The following is a 23,367-nucleotide window of genomic DNA, read 5'->3' on the forward strand; positions in this document are numbered from 1 at the left end:
TGACCAGCTCATGGTCAGGCGTCCAGATACTTTTGGTCCTACAGAGTACGTCTCTCAGTTAATAGCAATTAGTGATACATTTATTGTGATTTGAAAGTCAAAATGAGACAAAAAATAAAATGAGCCGCATTTAAAAACAAACTGCAAAGTGGGAACGACGTAAACAAACAAGCTGCTCTGGTATAATCACAGACTTCTAAGATGATCTTCACAGAAGCAGACAGAAGCTCTCAGATAAAATAAAGAACCATGAGAGGAATAAACGAGATGTTTTTATTTATTTAAGCGCTGGCGGCTCCCCGGAGCTCAGGATTATCTCCTCTTGTAATTCTCTGGGTTTCTCGATATCGTCGCATCATAAAATTAATTAAAAAGCATCGAGATGAAGCGATTTGTTTTTATCTGGAATCCCCCCGAGCACGACGAGGGTTTAAACTTAATAACCAGGATCAGTTTCTTCTCCTCCCTCTCAGAGTCCTGATTCGACTCGAACCAGCGAAGCCACGAAGCTCGAACGCCCGAGAGATTTAATCTGAGAGTCCGAGGCGCTAAACCCTTCAGCTCAGCGAGTCAGCAGATCAGATCCGTCTGTATGTTAGATAAACTTCTCCGTTCAGTCTGAGCGACGCGTCCGAGTGGGAAACGCCGGCGACGCTCAGCAGGACGAGGAAAAACATCACGACCTTTAAAGAGCAGAAACGCCGAACAAGTTCAATCAATAAAAGCCAAAGAGGCGAAGAACTCCACACTCCAATTCAGAGGCTCAAAGGTCAGAGTTCTTAAACGAAAGGTCAGCAATGATTCCATCTCCTGCAGTCCGACGTTTATATACACCGGTACAGAACATCCACTTTACAGGGGGCAACATAAGTTTCAGTTACACTCATCGCTACCAGGTGTGTAAAATCAGTAACAGAAAATATATTCTACACTTCTGTCCTTCCTCTGCATCTGACGTTTTTTATCATGTTTTAGTGTGAAACCTGACCTCAACCCCACTGAATACAGCTGGGACAAATTGGAACACTGGTTGTCTGAACTCAATAAATCATTTTTTTCTAGTTAATGTGCACAAATTCCCACAGACATGCTCCAAAACACTGTGCAAGCCTTCCCAAAAGAATGAAGGTTGTTATAGCTGTTTGCCCATAGTTAAATAAAATAATAAAATAAAGTAATTAAAATAAAATAAATACAACAATATAAAAGTAATATTTTAATAATAAAATAAAGTAAATTAATTAATATAATAAAGTAGAAAAAAATAAATACAATAATATAATAAAAAATAAAATACATACAATAATATGAAAAAAAAAAAAAAAACATTATAATAAGGTAGAAAAAAAAATAAACACAATAATATAATAAAAATAATATAATAATATAATATAATAATAAAATAAAATAAAGTACATGACACTACTGAGAGATTATAAATATACAGACAGAAGCTTGTATGATTTCTCTGGTGGTGTAGAACCTTGTACGACTAGTTAAACTAGTTTAACGGCACCTAGTGATCAGTACACAAAACTGATGCCAAAACCTTCACCTGGTGACCTGGTCAGGGTCTCTGTCCCACCCCTAAAGCAGAGAGTGTCTCCAGTACTCAGGTAAACAACCCTGAACTGGTTTTACTAGAAGCTTCTGCTCCGAGTTCGGATCGGTACGATCGATCGGCTGGAATTGATCGGCTGTAATTAAGTGGCTGGAGTCGTTCGTTACGGTCGACCTTGGAGACCTCGGTGTGCTTTACTTTATCCATCATGCTGCCTCGTTTCCTCACCTCGTATCACTCTGCCTCACTCGCCTCTACTGCCTCCGTTACACAAACTAAACTAACAATCCCTGAAAATGAACATGTAATAAACACCATCATAAATACTCAACATTACAGTAATACAACAGCGCTCGTAATGGAATCAACTATTTCTGCATCGTACACACACACACACACACACAGTCTCCACAGACGACAAAACGCTTCTCTGCTCAGTCTAGGAAACTCTATTAGCGACAACTGCTCAACTGAGAAGCCAGACGAGCTCATACACGCTGGCAGAGGAGACATGCCAACTCTAAAGAGATGTACGAGCGTCCACATACTTTTGCCCATGTAGTGAGTGTTCTGTGCATCGTGGGTTGGTTGATATGCCAGCTTGCTTTTCAACTGGAGTCCAATCTGTCTGGCACGACGGTCGGTGAGTTCCCTGGCATACGGTGAACATATGCTGCCCAAAACCTCACACAGAGGGTGAACTAGAGAGTGTGTGTGTGTGTGTGTGTGTGTGTGTGTGTGTGTGTGTACCGGCCAAGCAGATGTTGTGAATTTTAGATCTTTGCCCATATGATGCCTGGGTGCTCGGGGTGGGAAGGGTTCTGTACGTTTTGATGTCAGGATTAGGGCGACCTGAAAAAGTATGTACCCCCTTAGTAAAAGTATGTGCCCCCTTGCTACACGTATGTCACCAGCCTTGATTACTTCGGACGGGTACATCTGATCAGGATTCCTAAATATTTAAGGTGACATCCAGTCACTCGTTTCATTTTAACACCTAATGCCCCCGTTCCCGTCGCCCTCGCTCCTACAGTGTGAGGATTTCCGTCCTCGCTGTCCTCACCGTTCTGAGTGTGATCATCTGATCATCTGTACCGAGCTCAGTTCACTCTCACAGTGGGACGCCGCGACCTTCCCGAGATACCTGACCGAGTGATAATTGCTCACCAACAGAAACAGAAGCCGAGGAGGAGGTGCGAGAGGTCAGGAGGAGAAGCAGAGAGGCAGAGAGAGTAAAAATGCTCCAAATTACAGCAATAAAAATTCAATAAATACCCTAATAAATGTCCTAAATTACAACAATAAAAACACAAAAACTACCCTGAAGATGATTTAAATTACAAAAATTTAAATAAAAAAAAACTAATAAATATCCCAAATTATAGAATTAATAATGCAATAAATCCTCTGAATTACAGAATTAAAAATGTAATAAATATCCTTATAAACACCCAAAATGACAGTAATTTTAAAATTACCGAAATTAAGTAATACCTTACTAAATACACTAAAATACAGAAATAAAAATGCAATTAATGCCCTAAACAACATCCTAAATTACAGAATTGAAAATGCAAAGATGCCCTAGCAAATATCCTAAATTACAGAAAATAAAATGGGGGGGGGGGCTGTGATTGGGGGGGATCTGTCAGCTGTTAAATGAGTTTAATTTGAGCATTTTAACCTAAAGCACCAAAACAAATAAGTTCTTCATGGCTTAACAGTTAACCAGAGTGTTCCAGTACATTTACATTAGCACCAGGGCGGTGATGCTGATGGGGCAGGATACTGGGATTACTCCTCTATAGAGCTGTGGGAACAACCAGCTTCCTCTCAGGAACTACAGGAGTCCCAATGCACCTTACTGAAGCTAGATTCACCTTTTATTGTGCTCCTTTAACTGAAAAGTAACAAATCCCTACAGATACTTTAAAATCTTCCCATACTGGAGGAATATGACTCCACAGTAATGCTCATGGTTTTGGAGTGGGATGTCCAACATGGTGATTCACATGGTGAATAGTAAACGTACAGTAAAAGAGATCAGAGGATCTCTAGTGTTTCTGGTCAAAGCAGAAGGACTTTTTACCCCCATCTGTACTTTCTGGCTCTGCAGGTTTTATGTGCATCAGCCCCCTGTGAGCAGATATCATCAAAAGCTTGAGAACATTATCAATAAAAAATTATAATCAACCTTTAACTGCAAAACAGTTGAATACATTCTGTGTCTAAACAAAAATATAATTCAGTCTCACGAGCACTTAAGTTCATTTTCATTTATAATAGTTTGTAACCGACTTTATATACAGATATTTAAAAGATATTTTTAATGTTGAATCTTTTATGGCTGCTGCAGCATCCGGGTCCAGTGCAGTACTTGGTGTGACCAGGAGATGTCGCTACTGCATTCATTCTTTTTTCCTTCCAGCTCTCATCCTATTCAAGGTCGCGGTGGGTCCGATTCACTTGGTGAAATGGTTGGAAACACCCTGGACAGCTCAGTCCATCACAGGGCAAAGAAACACACACACACACACGTTTATATGTGAAGGTTAGGGTTAGAGAACAATGTGTGTAGAATAATTGAGTGTAAATTGTCCCGTCAATAAATGAATCATTTCTCATCTTGTTAACGTGAGTAGTTTGGCATGTTCTTCACGTGTTCCCTCGACCATTCCTCTTATTTTTAAATGCCCAGAATAAATATATTTAAATCTGTAACGAAATCAGAATTGAATCATGAAACCTCATAATCAGCCCCAGGATTCTCAGAGGAACTAACAGAAAATCAAATTCAGTTTTAATTCTGTTTTAATTTTGTTTTAATTCTGTTTTAATTCTAATGTAATTCTATTTCAGGTTACATCAGTTAGCAGCCACCAACACGACTGTTAATCTGAATCCATGATCTTGTTTTATTCTTTATTTTAGCAGCTAATTAACACGCCCCTCCCACGTGACACTAATTCCACTCTGGCCTGTGATTGGTCAGTGCAGGTGGTTACAGATCAGCTGATGAACTGGAATCAGGTGAACAGATTATAAAAGCTGATTTTCTCCAGCGAGGAACTTTCACTGTTTATTCTACTATTAAACCTTTTAAACTTTTTAAACCTAAAAACCAAACAACCAAACAACCAAACAACCAAACAATGGATCCTGATACTGTGAGTATAGAAGCCGTTTCTAACTCTAAATGAGAAGTGCTAATAAAAGCTGCTCAGGTGGGTTATTAGAGAAACGGATGTAGAGATGAAGTGATGAGCTGATCAGTGATTACTGCACCACTTCCTCCTGCTACTCAATCATTCCAACTTTAGTTCTAGTTTAGTGCTGCAGTTTAAACCACAATCAATTAGTGCTGAATCGTCCCATAGAGACCAAAATCACTCACGTTGTGTTTCTACCTTCATATCAGCTGCACCTAGAAGGATTAAAACTAAACTGATTAAATGTTTCTTTTTCTTTTTTAGGCTCAAGATGTGTCGACTGGGCCACAGTCACCCGAGCTTGTGGTCCAGGGAACTCAGACCTCAGACCTCGGCCACAACTTGGGAGTTCATCTCCCGGGGTACCCAGACCCAGAACACAATCCGGGAGGCGGTCTCCAGCGGTACCCAGACAGTCATTGTGTACATGGAGCACCACAGAGTATCAGGTACGTTTCTGATTAGATGAAGTTCTGACTGATCCGGTGCGTCTGTGCTGCTGATCTTCACCCTGTTTTATATTATTAGTCTGAATCGAATGAACGGGATTTTCTGAGCACATGATACAAGATAAACTGGAGTTTTCAAACTTAACTTTCATGTAAAAGATGTTTCTAAAGTTGATCATTTCATCTGTAGACCCTGATAATCTCGAGTTTGAGTAAAAGATCCAACCAGTAAAATCAGTAATTTAGTGGAACAGAATGGAAGTTAAAGCTCAGATCTGGAAACGCTTGTTGTGTCTCTCCTTGATTAAATATTTCTTTTGCTCTGATTTTGGCTGTTAATGAAGAACCATCACCTGGAGAGGGCAGCTTCCACCACCCAGGAACCCTACCCACCCGAAGGTGTATTCAAGGAAGGTGTTCCTGGGAGGAATCCCTCACAACATCACTGAAGGTTCCCTCACCTGTTCAAAACTTCAACACATGATTGTTATTGTGCTTTAGTTCACCTGGTTTGTGTTTTTAGGTGCCCTCCTAGAAGAATTTGGTGGGTGTGGGCCCGTAAAGGTCGAGTGGCCCCATCGATCAAGAGGAGGACATGTTCGTCGAGGTAACGGTGTAGGTGGTTGTACTGGTGGTGGTTGTACTGGTGGTGGTTGGGTGAGCTGCACCAGGGTTCTGAATAAATGTGTATGGTTGAACAGATGATGGCTGGTGGATGGTGGTGGTATTTCGAACATGTTTCACACTGGGTTCTTCTTCTCTGCTCTCTCCTTTAGGCCCTGCTTCAGACCTGCACCCAGGACCACCACCCCGACGGCATCATCACCTACCACACGGTGCTTTCCACAACCAGGCACCCAAACCAGAGGGTAAAAGCAGCACTGCATCATCTCATTTACATCTAGATTGATAGAAACTACACGGGGCTTTAAGTGTTCGGCTCTGGTTCTTCTCACACTGGATCTGAGAACCTGAACCTGTTGGGTGGATTATCGTGTTTAGAGTAAAAGCTCGTGGCTCATAGAAACTGGTCGGTGCATCAAGAGAACGTGGATCTTGTGCTCCCTGTAGACCTGGATTGGAATTTGTTTACACACACTGGCTCGTTCACCCGGTGGAAGATTTTCCACAAGGGGGCGCTGCTGCTGGAACAGTTTAAGCATCATGAGCGGCCATGCTGGTGCTTTACACCGCTCACTGTTTATAACGTCCTAACGATGACCCACGGGTTAATAAATATGGAGGGTGGATTTAATTTAACTGTGTGTGTGATGAGCATTACTGGTGTAAGGTATCTGACTCCACCTCGTCTCACCTCAATCCTACAGGTGTAGGTGATGCCCTGGGTGGTGGCCGACTGCGCCTTTGCTACCAGGGGGTTCCGGTTGGGGAGGAGCTACTCTTTGTCTGTCCGAGCTCTGTATGATGGATCTGTTTGGGGGAGTCGTGGTAAGTTGAGATCTGTTTTTAGATTATCTTCTTCCTCTTGAGCTTCTGCTGGTTCCAGTTCCAGTCTAGATGTGGATTAGTGGTCAATCATTACAAAACATACCTGTACAAACATTTAGATAGCACAGAGTTCTGTAACTGTACTTTAGTATCTTCATGATCTCCATGAAACGAGTATCAGACTCCTCAGCCTTCGTTCCCTCCAACACCAAGGTCTCTGGATTCAAAGTCTTGCCCAGTTGTCAGTTTGTGGCTCGTCCCTCCACGACTGCCTGTGATGCCCATTGCTGCTTCGACCCAGTCGTCTGATCGTAACGATCTGGTCAGGGTCACAGTCCCTCTTTCTTTTGATCAGATTTGCTACATTCAACACGGGAGCCTCGATCAAACCCACATCCAACAGATCCCTCAAGTACGATCGTTACCACACAATATTAAATACAGAATCATTACAGTAAGATGTGGACCGTGTGCTACCACCCTTACAGTGCTAGAGTAGAGGTGTAGCCATGAACCAGAATGTTCCCCCCCCCCCCCCCCCCATTTATAATGTACTGTACATGAGTGTAGAATAGAAGCTGTGCTGGTATTGGTACGGTCTCTGGACTGACTGAGGTGAGAGCGGTCCAGACTCGTTCACAGGGGACGGTCAGTCTTCCAGTGCAGGTTCACATGGACTCTCAGCAGTGTCTCTGTCTCTGTCTTAACTAAGATGCTGGAATATTGGAACTGACCAGTACTGAGTCCAGCACCACCACTGTCTTTTCTTTTCTTTTTGAGGGTGATCTTTAACACCCGGGAAAGCCACTGGGGAGCCCTTGATGCAGCATCACCAGACCCCCCTCATCACTGGAAAGGTATCATTAGTTTTTCTACAATACAGAATATTAACATTTAAGCTTTATCTTAATAGAATGAGAAACGTTCTGACTGGTTCCTTTTTAAAGGTTTTGAACAATTTTATTTAATATTTATTTTGAACCGCTTTCAAATTTTAGATTGAAATTGGGGCAAAAAAGTGGCTCAGTGGGTAGTACTGTCGCCTCACAGCAAGAAGGTCCTGGGATAAATTCCCAGGTTGAGGGGTCTGGGTCCTCTGTTCTAGTTCCAGTCTAGACAAGTCTAGTACACCAGTGCAGGTTCACATGGACTCCTGCAGCTGTGTCTCTGCCTTAATTGGTATGCTGTAATATTGGAACTGGCCATTAATGTTTTAAACGAGTCTTGAACGTCAGCTAAAGTGTTTAGATTGTTAGACCTGTAATAGGGAGAACATGTTCATGTCATTGTACTCATTGATTTCTTTGCTTGTTTACAGATACTCATCTGCTGCATGCAGATGTGACTCTGAGGAACCATCGTGTTCCTGTGATGAGAACAAAGAATCCAGCAAATGTTTTTCTTTTCTTTTTTTTTTAAAATTTTTTTCTTTTTTTTTCCCCTGTAAGATTTTGTATTGGTTGGTTTTATTAAAAATATTGAAACGTTCAGTCCTGTTGGAGTTTGTGTCTCTTACAAACATTACATTTTCATAAAGATCACACCAATCTGTTTAGTCATGATTCCTGCCTACAGGTCCAAGAATTCTGAATGTGTGTGGGGTCTGTCAGCTGTTGATTGAGTTTGATTTGAGCATTTTAACCTAAAGTTTATGGTTTAAGTTAGTCACTAGCATTCCTAATGAGGTTGTAGATGTTTCACCATACAGCTGTGGATCTGAATACAGTGAGACTGTAGTAACACTAAACACCAGTGTACACCAGACCTGATGCACAAAACTATGGGCCAGAATAACAAGCAATACTCAGACTGGGCTTTAAGTGATTCAACCATGTAGTATAATAGTTACCCAGGCCTCGGTGTGTGTGTGCAACATGAATAAAATAAGAATAAACTAAAGTATAATAGAAGAAACTAAAATATATATATAAAAAAGTAAAGTGTTCACATTAAGTGTTGTACAAACACTGCAGCAGCTTATGTTGATCTAAAGCAAAATTACAAAGTATAGCAGCAAAACTAAGCAGTAACAAATCACAGGATGGTTAAAATGGCCGTGTGCCAGTTGTGCTCAGTATGGCTGTGTGTGTGTGATGGTTTATAAGGTGTTTACAAGCCCGGAGTGGCTAATCGGGAGATTCGGGAGTATTCCCGATGGGCCGGCTCATGTCAGTCTCGAGTTTGGGCTGGTTGGATGGGAAAACTAATTCTGACACTTATCTAATCTTCTTGCATTCATTCTCCATTCATTTGACCGTGTGGCCCCTACATCACAGTAGATTAGATGGGTTCTACCATCTGAGGGAATTCCCCCCTCCCAGATGTGGTTTGGCCCACGAGGCGTCTTTAATTGACCGCCAGTAAAAGTAAATATAGCGACAGGAAAGCGCAAACCATCAGTCCGTGGTGATGGAGGGCAGGAAGAGGCCAGGTGGAGCCGAAAAGACCAGGTTAAAGAAAGTAAGGTGTTGGAAAAAGATGCTGCTAAATGAACAGAGCTGTATTCCAGAGGACAGACCCCATGCAGCCGGTAAAGAGAGATATGGAAATAATTTTGTACTGTCACTAAGGCTATTGCGCAACATTTGCAATGTCAACTTAGCGTAGTTTATTTACCCAATACACACCATTAATCACAAATATCCAGTTTCAAACTGAAAATAATAAAGATAATTTGAAGTGTAATATATTAAATAGCCTAACTCATTAATGCAATGTTTTTGACGCTACTGTACTGTTGACCCCGAGGAGGCCATGACTACTGAAGGGACAGGTAGAGGATATTCTAACAGAGTTATTTACACTAACATAGTTATTTGTAATGTAAAATATAACAGAGAATATACATGATGTTAAATTGACATTCGGAAAGATGTCAGCACGATAGCCTAATTTATTTTAACAAATGGAGACAAATAACATAAATCATTAACAATTTTACACCATCATAATAAAGGCTAAATTGTTAAGAAAGAAAAAAAACTTCAAGCATGTTATGTTATTCAGCAAAATAGGCTAACCCTTAATTTTTTAGCCTCCGAGCAGCAGATAAGCCATGTTTCATGTACAATGACACCATTATTAATAAAGTTACAGAAACCAGTGCACTGCTTAGGAGGCTTTTGATGCTGTAGGTAGCCACTAAATATGTGTAGTGAAGCTACTTAAGAGTTTAGTGTAAACCTAACGATAGAGCACCTCTCTGTTGGGAAGACAAATGCAATTTTAATTTCAAATGATTTTTCTTTTAACTTATTGCTCCTGTACAAATTTAAATACCTTTATCTTTATAACATTTTGAGCATGAAACTCCCGGGCTGAAAAAGGGGCCCACTCCGGCCCTGGGCCCTGCACATGCACGACTGGTACCTCTGCCCCCAGAGTACCAGGATACCAGGTTCAGTAACCCTGGAGAGAACAGGTCTGGTCGGACCGGTCGACCTTCCTCCGTGCTGAAGGTCTGCGGTTCCATTACTGGAGGATTTCTGAGCAGAGCGGCTCGTGATGAAAATAAAAACTGTAATCAGAAGCAGACTCTGACTGATTTGTGCTTCGTGTGATTGTGACTCGAGTTCCTGGTAATTCTGTTCACCGTTCACAATAACACCACTACAGTAACACCACGGTGCACTCCAGTAAGAAATCAGTACTTTACTCAGTAAGTTATTCTGAAACGCGGCCACGTTGGCTCGGTCTGTAGAATTAATTCTACACTCTTAGCATTTCTACTCCTGGCCTGGTTTTGCACGACAGCAGCGAGTAAACGCATTTGTGCTCCTGATGCGATTATCTCGGTAACACCGGCCTCGTTCTGGTAATCGGATCCGCTCGATCAGATCCCGTCCCCGAGGCTCTCGCTGAGCTTTCGCCGGATGAACCGGATCAGACGGAGCAGAGACGGCAGGTACGTTCCCAGCGACACGTTAGAGAGGATAATTCTAATCTCGCCCGTCGTGTTCGCCCGGTCTCGCTAATTAAGACAAACGGACCGGGACTCCTGAGCGACCGATCCGTCAAACGAGCTGCTGGATAACAACGGCGCCGAAATGAACGAAAGGAGAAGCCGGAAGACGGATCAGAGCCGAAATTTCTCCAGAATTCATCACCACGACGGCGGCGCTTCTGCAAACCAGCGTGTGAAACGAGCCCACATCCAACCAACTATAAATAAATAACTAAATAAATATCGCAATTTAAAGAATCAGGGCAGGGGCGAGGAATAACCAAAACATCGTTGCAGGAAGGTCCTGGGTTTGATTCCCAGGTGGAGCGGTCCGGGTCCTTTCTGTGTGGAGTTTGCATATTCTCCCCGTGTCTGTGTGGGTTTCCTCCCACAGTCCAAAGACGTGCAGTCATGTTTACTGGAGATACTAAACACGACCAGTCCGGGATGGCTCGGTGGGTAGCACTGTTGCTTTACAGCTAGATGGTCCTGGGTTTGATTCCCAGGTAGACCGGTCTCCACGTCCGTGTGTATAACTGTGTGTGTTTATGACTGTGTGTGTAAGTGTGTGTGTGTGTAACTGTGTGTATTGTGCAGTGTCGCCTTCGTTAGCATCAGCTCCGTCCATTAAGCACATCTATTAAATTAAACATCTGCAGGTCTGTCACACACACACACACACACACACACACACAAACACACACACACACACACACACACACAGAAGGTCGCAGTGCCTTCGTGGCACGAAGGTAAAGTAACGTTTATTTTTTTTGAGTAAAGAAAGGCGTACGGAGCCTCACACGGAGTCGTTCAGGGCGGGTCTGAGGAAATCGGAATGTTCCAGCACGCTCATCACTCACGCTCGTTCCCTCTCGATGTGTTTTTCCTCTCGATTCCTTTCCTGCTGAAATTGGACGCGTTTTGTAGCAGTAAAAGTAATAAAAACAGAAATGGAGAGCGCAGCGTGGCCGCGTGATTAATCAAGTCTGGCAGGGAGAGAGGCGACCGCAGCCAACGCTACACTGCGTGTGTGTGTGTGTGTGTGTGTGTGTGTGTGTGACAAACCTGCAGATGTTCACACACAATCTTGGAACGCTTAATTTAATCGATGTTTCAGGATCTGAGCGCTTAATGGACGGAGCTAAAGATAATGAAGGCGACACTGCGCAATACACACACACTCATAAACACACTCATAAACACACACACCCACACACACTCATAAACACACACACGAACACACACGATCGTTTCGAACCCGTGTGCAGAGATACGGAGGACGCTGATGCACTGCTAGAACACGATGCTTAATGAGCTCACAATATGATAACCGCCTGATAAGGTACTGCACAAGTGATCAGAAGACTGAAGGTTCAAGCCCTGCCAATGCTCAGGGGTCCAACAGAGACCCGCCCTGCTCCCCACTACCCACCTGATCTGCTCCTCAGTAGAGAGGATTCTAATCAGACCTGGACCTCATAATCAGATTATTTAGACGCTCTACTTAGACAGAGATTACACCCATTACGCCACCGACTGGACTGGCTGCCCTCAAATGGACTGTCACCCTTTGGACCCGCCGCCATCCTGATGCCAATCGTGATGAGAAAAGGATCCGACCTGGAACACGGTGATCATAAGAGACTCCGTTCCAAAAAGCACCTTGACCTTGACCGACTAAATTGCTTATTTAAGCGTGAGCAATGGTATCATGACACAGTACACTACACACACACCCTACACACTATACACACACTACACACACACCCTACACACACACTATACACACACACACCCTACACACACACACACCCTACACACACACACCCTACACACTATACACACACTATACACACACACCCTACACACTATACACACACCCTACACACACACACACCCTACACACACACACCCTACACAATATACACACACTACACACACACACTATACACACACCCTACACACTATACACACACCCTACACACACACTATACACACACACCCTACACACACACACCCTACACACTATACACACACTACACACACACCCTACACACACACTATACACACACCCTACACACTATACACACACCCTACACACACACACTATACACACACACCCTACACACACACACCCTACACACTATACACACACTATACACACACACCCTACACACTATACACACACCCTACACACACACTATACACACACACACCCTACACACACACACACCCTACACACACACACACCCTACACACACACACCCTACACACTATACACACACTACACACACACTATACACACACCCTACACACACACTATACACACACACCCTACACACACACACACACCCTACACACTATACACACACTACACACACACCCTACACACACACTATACACACACCCTACACACTATACACACACCCTACACACACACTATACACACACACACACCCTACACACTATACACACACTACACACACACCCTACACACACACTATACACACACACCCTACACACTATACACACACCCTACACACACACTATACACACACACCCTACACACACACACACACACACCCTACACACACACACCCTACACACTATACACACACTACACACACACCCTACACACACACTATACACACACACCCTACACACTATACACACACCCTACACACACACTATACACACACACCCTACACACACACACACACCCTACACACACACACACCCTACACACACACCCTACACACTATACACACACCCTACACACACACTATACACACACACCCTACACACACACACACACCCTACACACACACACACCCTACACACTATACACACACTACACACACACCCTACACACACACTATACACACACACCCTACACACTATACACACACCCTACACACACACTATACACACACACCCTACACACTATACACACACTATACACACACACACACACACCCTACACACTATACACACACTATACACACACACCCTACACACTATACACACACTACACACACACCCTACACACTATACACACACTATACACACACACCCTACACACTATACACACTACACACACACCCTACACACTATACACACACCCTACACACACACTATATACACACACACCCTACACACTATACACACACACACCCTACACACTATACACACACACACTATACACACTATACACACACACACACAGGAATACAATGCGTTCGATTTTCTGTAGCCGTGGAATGAAGGTAAAGTAACGTTTATTTTTTTTGAGTATAGAAAGGCGTACAGAGCCCTCATACAGAGACGTTCAGGGCGCGTCTGGGGAAATCGGTGAACACGGTGATCGTCTCCTCAGCGCCCGGCCCGTCCGTGACATCCTTCTTAAATAAAATCATGACGTAAGAGAGAAATCGATCCGAGCGTTCTCAGCCAGCTTTCCTCATGCCAGACGTCTGACTCGGGTGGCGGCGCTTTACGGTGCCAGGCAGCGTGCTCTTTATTAAATGACTTTATAAAATTAGATCATAAACCGGACCGGACGACAGGCGTCACACCTGATCTCGTCACGCCAAGGACGTGGAAAAGCATTCGGAATTACTGAATAGTTCCTATTCACCAGAACCTCTCAAAAAAGGATTTAAAGTGAGAATATTCATGCCGTTTGTGTGGCGCTAACCCACCGGAGCTGAGATCTCGAGCTTGTGAGTTCCAATCTTAGCTCTGCTATCAGTCGGGCCGGAGGGATTCCGCATCACTGCTGCAGTTGCGCCCTCTGCTGGCCGGTCGAGGCGCTGCACAAAGACGGTGAATAACAGAGAGCAGTATGTGACTCTTCGTACGCCAGTGGGGTCCAAACTTTTATCAAACAGTTCAAGCTGTTTTTAAAAAAAAAAACTGATTAATAGTGGCATGAGTTTCATTTTATTTCTAAAATACCTCACAAGCCATTTTGATGGGACACCCCTGCAGTGTGCGATACAGATCCCTGTGTGCATGGGGAAAAGAAGCGGTGCACTGTCTACGGGGGCATGTGTTCGGTCAGGGCTGAGGTCTGCAGCACTGGAGGAGAGATATAACCATGGAGTCGGACTAGATGGACGACTAGATTGTAAGAAACAGGAGAATAAATAGATGCATAGACCTGAAAAACCAAAATAGTCATAAATGCGAGTTTAAAGCATCTACTGTCTCATTTACAATACTAATGCGCTGGTTGCTTCTGTCTGTCTGTTCTCTAAGATTGTTTAGAAAAATCACAAAAGCAGAAAAGTCGATTTCAATCTGGTCTGCAATCACGCCAGCCTGAGATGAAGACGTTTCATTTCTTCTGCTTTCGGCAGCTTTGATATAAATCGAACCATCGTACCATCGGACCATGGAACCATGGTACCAGCTCTCCCAGTTAAATCTACGACCATCAGCTCCGTTCACCAATCCACAAATCAGCAGATGAATAGATCTGACTGCATCAGCGACCTGTCGGGATTCCTGATAATGAGATTTTTCTCTCATCGTATCTGTTAGTACGTGACTGACGCGGCCGTGAGCAGCACCGGGAGCGTCGAGCTAATGGAAGAGCATCGTATTATTCTAACGTCAGTTTATTATTGATTATTATTAGTGTTTAGCCTGAAGCAGGAGCGTCACAAACGAGGAGGCGACGTGGTTAATAAAGGGAACGCACGAGTGAGCCACTGCAGCTAGTAAAAGCACAAAATCTCAGATTCAGTCAATTGTATAGAGGATATAAGGGGCGCAAATGGAGGGGGGGGGGGGGGGGGGGGGTCCTGATGCATTTACTTATTTACTAGACTGTATAAATAATAGAGCGTCTAAATAATCTAATTATGAGCTCCAGGTCTTATTAGAATCTCTACAGAGGAGCTGATCAGGTAGGGAGTAGGGAGTAGGGAGCAGGGCGGGTCGATAGGTTTTCAGACAGACCCGATGTTTGAATGAGAGGTTTAAACCCTGACATAAAGGAACTGTGTAACACCTACACACATTCAGGGCCCTCGAACAGTGCAGAAGGATCGAATGTGTGGGAAATTTGGACACAATGGTTCAGATTCAAACCCATCATCAAAACGATTCATAGTGAATCATGAAATTGACTCAAAAATGACTCGTGAAAATGATTCAGATTCAAATAACAATAAAAAAATGACATTTTAAACCCGGTTAGATATAAAAACACGATTTGTCGTTTTTGTTATGCAGAGAACCAACGGCTTGGGGGGTGCAGCGGTAAAACACGCTAGTCCACCAGGGCTGACATTGAGATTGTGAGATCGAATCCCAAACACCTACACAGAAATGACCGGCTGCAATAGCGTCCTCTGCTGGCTGCTCAAAGAACTGCACAGAGACATGCAGGTGAAAAGAAGCGCTCGGCTACTGCACACGTGTGTTAGTTGTAGCCCTCTGCAGCACTGCTGGAGCAGATATAACCACGGGAATCGGATACGACTCGATCGAGAAAAAAGGGAAAAATGCAGGAATATAATAAAAAAAAAGTTACGATTAATCAGCCGGTCTGATCTCAGCCACCTCGCTCACACGTTCATCCCTCTTCCGTCCGGCGGCGGGATCATTCTCCGTCCCCACCGGCGGGTCATTACATTATTAATAAAGGAGTAGAGAGCCGCTCAGATCCAGAACCAATCACGGGACACCAGAACATCATAAATCTGTGTTTTATCTCATCATTACAGCTACAGGTTTATCACTGAGCTGCTTAAACACATAAAATCGTAACTCCAGTCTGATTACAATCGTATAAGGAGATGAAACTGTGGCGTGTTTGATCATAAAGTGAACCACATCGAGTCACGCTCGTATTTATATATTTACTTAACATGACTCAGCCAATCAGCTCGATCTATCAATAAAACATCCTCGGTTTTATTGTTTAATTACGCTGTGCTGAATTTATTAGATTATTTTATTATAAGGCTCATAAATGTGTTATAATAATGACAGTAATGTTGTTACTAGGTAATGACACACTGTGCTTAATGGTGTTTAGTATTTAAGTTAGTAAAATTTAATTATAAGGCACTTAAAACAACAACTGTTAAAAATAAGAAGCAAAACACTGATTCTACACCGTGTGGGTGGAGCCTAGTGGGTGGAGCTTTGGGCTGTCAGTCGGAAGGTTGTCGGTTTGAATCCTGGCTCTGCTATGCAGACGCCATTGGACCCTTGAGCAAGGCCCTTAACCCTTGTTCTGCACACACGTGTATGTGTATATATAACTTACTTACAGGTACGCCACGCCTTCTTCATAATACTGACAGGTACAAAGGCCACGCCCTTTTTATAGATAATAGGTACAGAAGTCACGCCTTCCTCACCCATAACAACAAAAACAGGGGCGACACCTTCTTTATTAAGTCGAACAGGTACAGAGGCCACGCCTCCTTTATTAAGACTAACAGGTACATAGGCCACGCCTCCTTTATTAAGTCTAACAGGTACATAGGCCACGCCTTCTTTATTGAGGCTAATATATACAAAGGCCGCACCTTCTTTATTAAGTCTAATAGATACAGAAGCCATGCCTCCTTTATTAAGGCTAACAGGTACTGAAGTCACACCTTATTTACCCATAACAACAAGGCCACGCCCCACGCCTTTTTCATTAGACTGACAGGTACAGAGGCCACGCCCCCAACCTTCTTCACAAGACTGACAGGTACAGATGCCACACCCCCAACCTTGTTCATAAGACTGACAGGTACAGAGGCCACGCCCCACGCCTTCTTCATAAGACTGACAGGTACAGAGGCCACGCCCCCAACCTTCTTCACAAGACTGACAGGTACAGATGCCACGCCCCCAACCTTGTTCATAAGACTGACAGGTACAGAGGCCACGCCCCACGCCTTCTTCATAATACTGACAGGTACAGAGGCCACACCCAACACCTTCTTCATAAGACTGACAGGTACAGAGAGGTCACACCTCCTTTATTAAGGCTGACAGGTACTGAGACCATGCGTCATGCCTCATCGACCCATAATGACAAGTCCCAGGGAACCTGCCAGGCCGTGCCACTGTCACTTGGACTGATAGGTACAGCAGCCACGCCTTTTCTTAGCCGAAGGTCAAATTCGTTCAGCTTGTGAATCAATGAAACCAAACGATCAGCACCAGGACTAAACCGGGCGGTTCTTACCTGTGGTGAAGTTGTAATTGGCTGAAAATCCCACCGCCTCTAATTCACCGTCCGCCACGAACTTTATCCACAGGTAGCGGCCGCTCGAGCGGATGTACCGCGGGCTCTGCTGTCCACAGTAGCGCCCGATTATAGGCGAGAAGCCGAAGGGGCCGTCCCGCACCTCGATGTGGTCGAATTTACATTCCCAGGACGGCTCTATGGAGTACTTCTCATCGAAGAAGAGATCAATACACTGTCTCGGGGGAGCTGCAACAGCAAACACACACACGCCAATTCAACGGTGAGTGGAAGGGCGTACACGCTGATAAAACACTTCATTTGAAATCAATACCGCTGTGGGAAGGAGGTTTGGAGGGGGGGATATGAAACGACATCCATTCTATTACGTTACGCGCCTGCACGGGTGCACCAGTACGTCAGGGCCATCCCCCAAATATGTGCATGTCTGTGTTTATTTAATAACAACGGACAAGGAGTGAATCATTCCCCTTCAGCAAGGGGTGCTCACAGGGGTGCTCACAGGGGTGCGAGGAAGGACGAGTCATGAAACCTGACAGTCCATTAAAAAGTCATTAACAGGAACGCCGATGGAACACAGGGGGGTAAAACGCACCCATTCCCCCGTTGAGAGCAAGGCTGCAGCTCTTTGCAGTAGGATGCTGATTTGAAACGCACCCTCACCCACCCTCAGACAGATTCAGAGATTCTAAAACGTGCACCCTTTCTAAATAATAAAATCGCTCAGGTGGTGCAGCGCTTTAGTTTGCAAGCCCAACAATGCAGAGATTGTTTGAATCTCAGCGGTGCACCTGTCCCAACTTTTTTGGAGCTTCTCGCTTGGTTTCAATTTCTAAATGTGTTTATATTTACAGAATATTAGACTTTTTAATGTGTCGGGAAGTGAGAACACTGACAGATATATGTGTATATACACCGATCAGGCATAACATTAAAACCACCTCCTTGTTTCTACACCCACTGTCCATTGTATCAGCTCCACTTACCATATAGAAGCACTTTGTAGTTCTACAATTACTGACTGTAGTCCATCTGTTTCTCTGCATGCTTTGTTACCCCCTTTCATGCTGTTCTTCAGTGGTCAGGACCACCACAGGACCCCCACAGAGCAGGTTTTATTTAGGTGGTGGATCATTCTCAGCACTGCAGTGACACTGACATGGTGGTGGTGTGTTAGTGTGTGTTGTGCTGGTATGAGTGGAATTTTTAAACACCTCACCATCACTGCTGGACTGAGAATCGTCCACCAACCAAAAATATCCAGCCAACAGCGCCCCGTGGGCAGCGTCCTGTGAACACTGATGAAGGTCTAGAAGATGACCGACTCAAACAGCAGCAATAGATGAGCGATCGTCTCTGACTTTACATCTACAAGGTGTAACTAGGTAGGAGTGTCTAATAGAGTGGACAGTGAGTGGACACGGTGTTTAAAAACTCCAGCAGCGCTGCTGTGTCTGATCCACTCATACCAGCACAACACACACTAACACACCACCACCATGTCAGTGTCACTGCAGTGCTGAGAATCATCCACCACCTAAATAATACCTGCTCTGTGGTGGTCCTGTGGGGGTCCTGACCATTGAAGAACAGCATGAAAGGGGGTAACAAGGTATGTAGAGAAACAGATGGACTACAGTCAGTAATTGTAGAACTACAAAGTGCTTCTATATGGTAATGGGGCTGATAAAATGGACAGTGAGTGTAGAAACAAGGAGGTGGTTTCAATGTTATGGCTGATCAGTGTATATATTTTATATTTATATGTATGTAGTATGTGGTGTAAAGCTCTAGACTACAGGCAGATCAAGCACACGCACTCTGTGTCTATGTAGCACGAACAGAATGAGGCCCGGTGTCGACTTGCTGATATAAACACTAAAACTTTCATTCTTATTCTGCCTCCGTCCCATTTTTTGGAGTGTGTTTTTCATGCAGGCAACAAATTGAAGTCTTTTTTAAAAGGAGCGAGTGGGTTTAGTCCATTCAAACAGTCCAGAACTGACCCTGCTTATAGAAAACAAGACGTGACACGTGTAGAGTCGACACACCCGCATATTAGCCATGTGGCTACCCATAGCTCAGCTCACCGCTCTCACGCTCAATTACGTTTAATTAATGACGGAAGTCAAAAACAATAATCACAATGAATGTGAATCGTTCTGCAGCGACGTATAACAGCCGTGCACTGGAGTGGATCTTTATTAATGAAGAGCAGATGTTAAACTCACTCTCGTGCCGTCATTAGCACGCCGTGACAAAAAAACTTGAAACCGCATTAACAGTGATCGAGCGTGTTTCTTTGCAAACCTTCGATGATGTAGACGCACTCTCGCTCCGGCGGGTACTTGTTGGGGTAGTTGGGGGACGTGAAGAACCCTCCCTCGGGTTTTTTTACCCACGTTCCGCACTGCCCGGCTGGCTGGAGTCCTGAGTTGTTTCTCGCTGCCGGGAAAAACAAAACGAAAAGCATTCAGACGTCACAAACGGTGGAGAAACACAGAGGGTAGAGCGTGTTCCACTTTGCACACATCGTGAAGGCGTGTGATAAGCTGGGCCACTTCTCTGTGTACAGGGGAAATGGATATGTTCAACCTGGGACAATGTATGATAAAAGAATAAATAAATAAATAAAGTCATCAGTCGTTACCTGATTCCTTCTTCGTTGCCCCAGACACGCCGAGCATCAGAAGACCTGCAACAACTGAGAGACGATTCAACGTCAGGAGGCTCGTTAGATCACATCAACTTAATTAAATCAATTAAATCACTAAACCAGGTAGATTATTTAATATTAATCCACTGGAAAATGCAGATCAAATATTAGGGTGGAAATACTGAGCGGAATAGGAATGCAGACTGGGAGTGCGCCATCAAGTGAAACCTACAATACATAAAGAACATACTGTGTTTGAATAGATCTATTTTTGAAGGTTTTTTTAAAAGGTTTTTTCATCCCTTATTAAGTGAAGAGACCACTGTTCCACGTAGCTCTGAGGACTGAAATTGCTTATAAATGGCAGTGAGTGAAATTCCCGACTGTAATCTGCTCTGTGAGATCTGTAAACAGCTCTTTGAACCGGTCTAATAGGTGCAACAAAACCTGCCATGTTCATATGGGCACAGAGAAGTCGCCAGCTGTAGTCAGATAATCACTGATGCTGAACTTACATCCTAAATAAAGTTCTTTTTGGGAGGAAACCCACACAGACACAGGGAGAACATGCAAACTCCACATAGAAAGGACCCGGACGGCTCCGCCTAGGAATCAAACCCAGGACCTTCTGGCTGTGCGGCGACAGTGTTACCCACCGAGCCACCGTGCTGTTCATAAGCAGCAATAAAAGTTGGGACATCGGTTCTAATGACGTGTTAATATGAAGGAAATAAGATGCCTCTGACTTTGCAGCAACATTTTAGGGAATGCCCCTTCCTGTTCCAGCATGACTGTGCTCCTGTGCACAAAGCAAAGCACAAATCAATTCAGGCCTTCTTGACCAGCATCACTGCCCAACCATACAAACCACACCAACGCTCTGACTGAATGAGTTGACCAACAAGCTTAAGATCAGGTGTCCAAATACTTTTGGCCATATAGTGTGTTTGTTATGTATTACATACAGCAGAGATAATAATAATAATAATAAAATAATAATAATAATAATAATAATAATAAAAATAACAATAGTATTAATAATAATAATATAAATAACAATAACAATAATAATAATTAAATCAATAATAAAATAATAATAATAATATTAATAATAATAATAATAACAACAAAACAATAATAATAAAATATTATTAATAATAATAATAATAATAATAATAAGAGGACAGTAGAGTGGACAGTACATGCACATTAATATTTAATGTACTGGATACAGTGGGCAGTGCATCCGCACCAAATACTGCACTAATAAAATTTTAAAAGGGATAACAACAAACACAATATATGTATTGATTAATTATTCATTATTAATGCTTTTATTAGTGCTTGTTAAGTTCTGCAACTTGAAACAGAAATCAGCAGCACACTGGAGATTAAAGTGAATTCTGCAGTAGGTGGAATGAGAGAGGAGCGTTCTGGACTCACCGTGAAGGAAACTGAATGAACCATGAACCATGTCTGCTCCTTTCACCACGTCCCTCGATCTGAAATAATTCCATTTAGATACGAATAAACTGGAAAGGATTTCCAAAATCGGTGGTGCGGAGAGGGAAGAGCACCAGCACACCAGCACCTGGCGAGCATGCGTTTGCGTTCACGGTGAGAGAAGCGCAGCCGAAAGAAACGCAGAAAATAAATACAAATATGAATATAGAAATCTATATTTCACAGGTTTGAAGTAGCTGAGTGTGAACTCTTTCCAAATCCTGATTTGTTGGTGCATTTATTTATTCAGTCCTGACTCCTTCATCTTCAGAGCGAAGCCGCCGCATCATCATAAAAATAATGATTATTTTACGCAGGAATTCATTCATGCGTTTTGGGAACGATCCTCACGATCAGGATCCGTGCGCGTCCGTCCATTCACATCTCCATCCGTTCATCTTCTCCTTCCATTCAGCCTCCACCAGCTCACTCCTTCTTCAAAACATCTCTCAATGGTTTGCAGCATGCAGAGAACAAATCAACAAATCAACAAATCAACACATCAACTTCCCCGGAGTTTACGCACGAAAAAACCCCAAACAAACCAGCTCAAATCCTCTCTTTACATCTTTTTCTTTGATGATTTACGTTCATCCATGGATCAAAATGGTCCTGCGGTGTTCCGCCGCGCGTCTGTAAATCCAAATCATCCAAAAATCCGGTGTAAAGGTGATTTTTTACCCCCGAAAATCCTGCAAAAATAAACGCAAACCAGCAGCAGACTGCGGGAAACGCGCAGCAGCAGCAGCAGCAGCACATGCGACTGAATGAAGAGGCACGGAGAAAACACACACACACACACACACACACACACACACACACACACACACAGGGAGGAAGGAAGGACAGGATGAGATGGATGGGAGGAGGATCAGCATCAGCGGCCAGCAGCAGCATCTGCAGCAACAGTCACTCCGTTCATCAGCACCAAAACACTCACCATTCCATCCAAAACGGAACCAAACGTGGCCCTGGTTCCTTCACACACACACACACACACACACACACACACACACACACACACACACACACACACAAGGTCTTCACACACACACACACACACACACACAAAGCAAATATCACTCCAGCCGTTCAATGGTTGCTTTAATCCAAAGCAAATTTACTATCGAGTGCGAGGGCCTTGCTTAAGGGCCCAACAGGGACATTACGCTGCTGTGAAACTGGACCAGCAGCTGAACCACTGAGAATGTAGGAGCCTACTGGACACTGCATCCATCTTAATAATGGATGTGTACTGGACATAGTACACAGTGTGTCCACTTTAATAGTGAATGTGTAGCAAACATAGTGGACACTGCATCCACCTTAAAAACTAATGTGTACTGGACACTGCATCCACCTTAAAAACTAA

General features: G+C 43.7%; 2 protein-coding genes across 7 annotated transcripts in view; one reads left to right on the forward strand and one right to left on the reverse strand.

Moving 5' to 3' along the window:
• neto1l (neuropilin (NRP) and tolloid (TLL)-like 1, like) overlaps window positions 1-21,997 on the reverse strand; it is a 34,324-nt gene extending 12,327 nt beyond the window's left edge. For both annotated transcript variants that reach the window (XM_062985886.1, XM_062985887.1), the window contains exons 1-4: window positions 21,936-21,997; window positions 20,487-20,540; window positions 20,147-20,281; window positions 17,816-18,064 (exon numbers count right to left, since the gene is read on the reverse strand). In XM_062985886.1, coding sequence (XP_062841956.1) covers window positions 17,816-18,064; window positions 20,147-20,281; window positions 20,487-20,540; window positions 21,936-21,966 — 469 coding nt within the window. In that variant the 5' untranslated portion in view covers window positions 21,967-21,997. The remainder of the gene's footprint in view (window positions 1-17,815; window positions 18,065-20,146; window positions 20,282-20,486; window positions 20,541-21,935) is intronic.
• LOC134301262 (cytoplasmic polyadenylation element-binding protein 1-like) lies at window positions 4,506-8,158 on the forward strand. 5 transcript variants are annotated; one of them, XM_062985889.1, is made up of 8 exons: window positions 4,512-4,591; window positions 5,035-5,219; window positions 5,564-5,670; window positions 5,743-5,826; window positions 5,996-6,088; window positions 6,548-6,668; window positions 7,449-7,525; window positions 7,987-8,158. In XM_062985889.1, exons 1-6 carry the CDS (start codon window positions 4,577-4,579, stop codon window positions 6,643-6,645), a joined length of 582 nt encoding a protein of 193 aa, XP_062841959.1. In that variant the 5' UTR covers window positions 4,512-4,576; the 3' UTR covers window positions 6,646-6,668; window positions 7,449-7,525; window positions 7,987-8,158. The 5 variants fall into 5 exon arrangements, with proteins under 5 accessions (XP_062841962.1, XP_062841959.1, XP_062841961.1 ...); XM_062985891.1 differs by lacking the exon at window positions 4,512-4,591 and adding an exon at window positions 4,698-4,728 and having other exon boundaries at window positions 5,743-5,876; XM_062985890.1 differs by lacking the exon at window positions 4,512-4,591 and adding an exon at window positions 4,698-4,728 and having other exon boundaries at window positions 7,381-7,525.
• Window positions 21,998-23,367: the final 1,370 nt, after the last annotated feature.

Source organism: Trichomycterus rosablanca, chromosome 23 (assembly GCF_030014385.1).
Source record: "Trichomycterus rosablanca isolate fTriRos1 chromosome 23, fTriRos1.hap1, whole genome shotgun sequence".
NCBI classification, from domain to species: domain Eukaryota; kingdom Metazoa; phylum Chordata; class Actinopteri; order Siluriformes; family Trichomycteridae; genus Trichomycterus; species Trichomycterus rosablanca.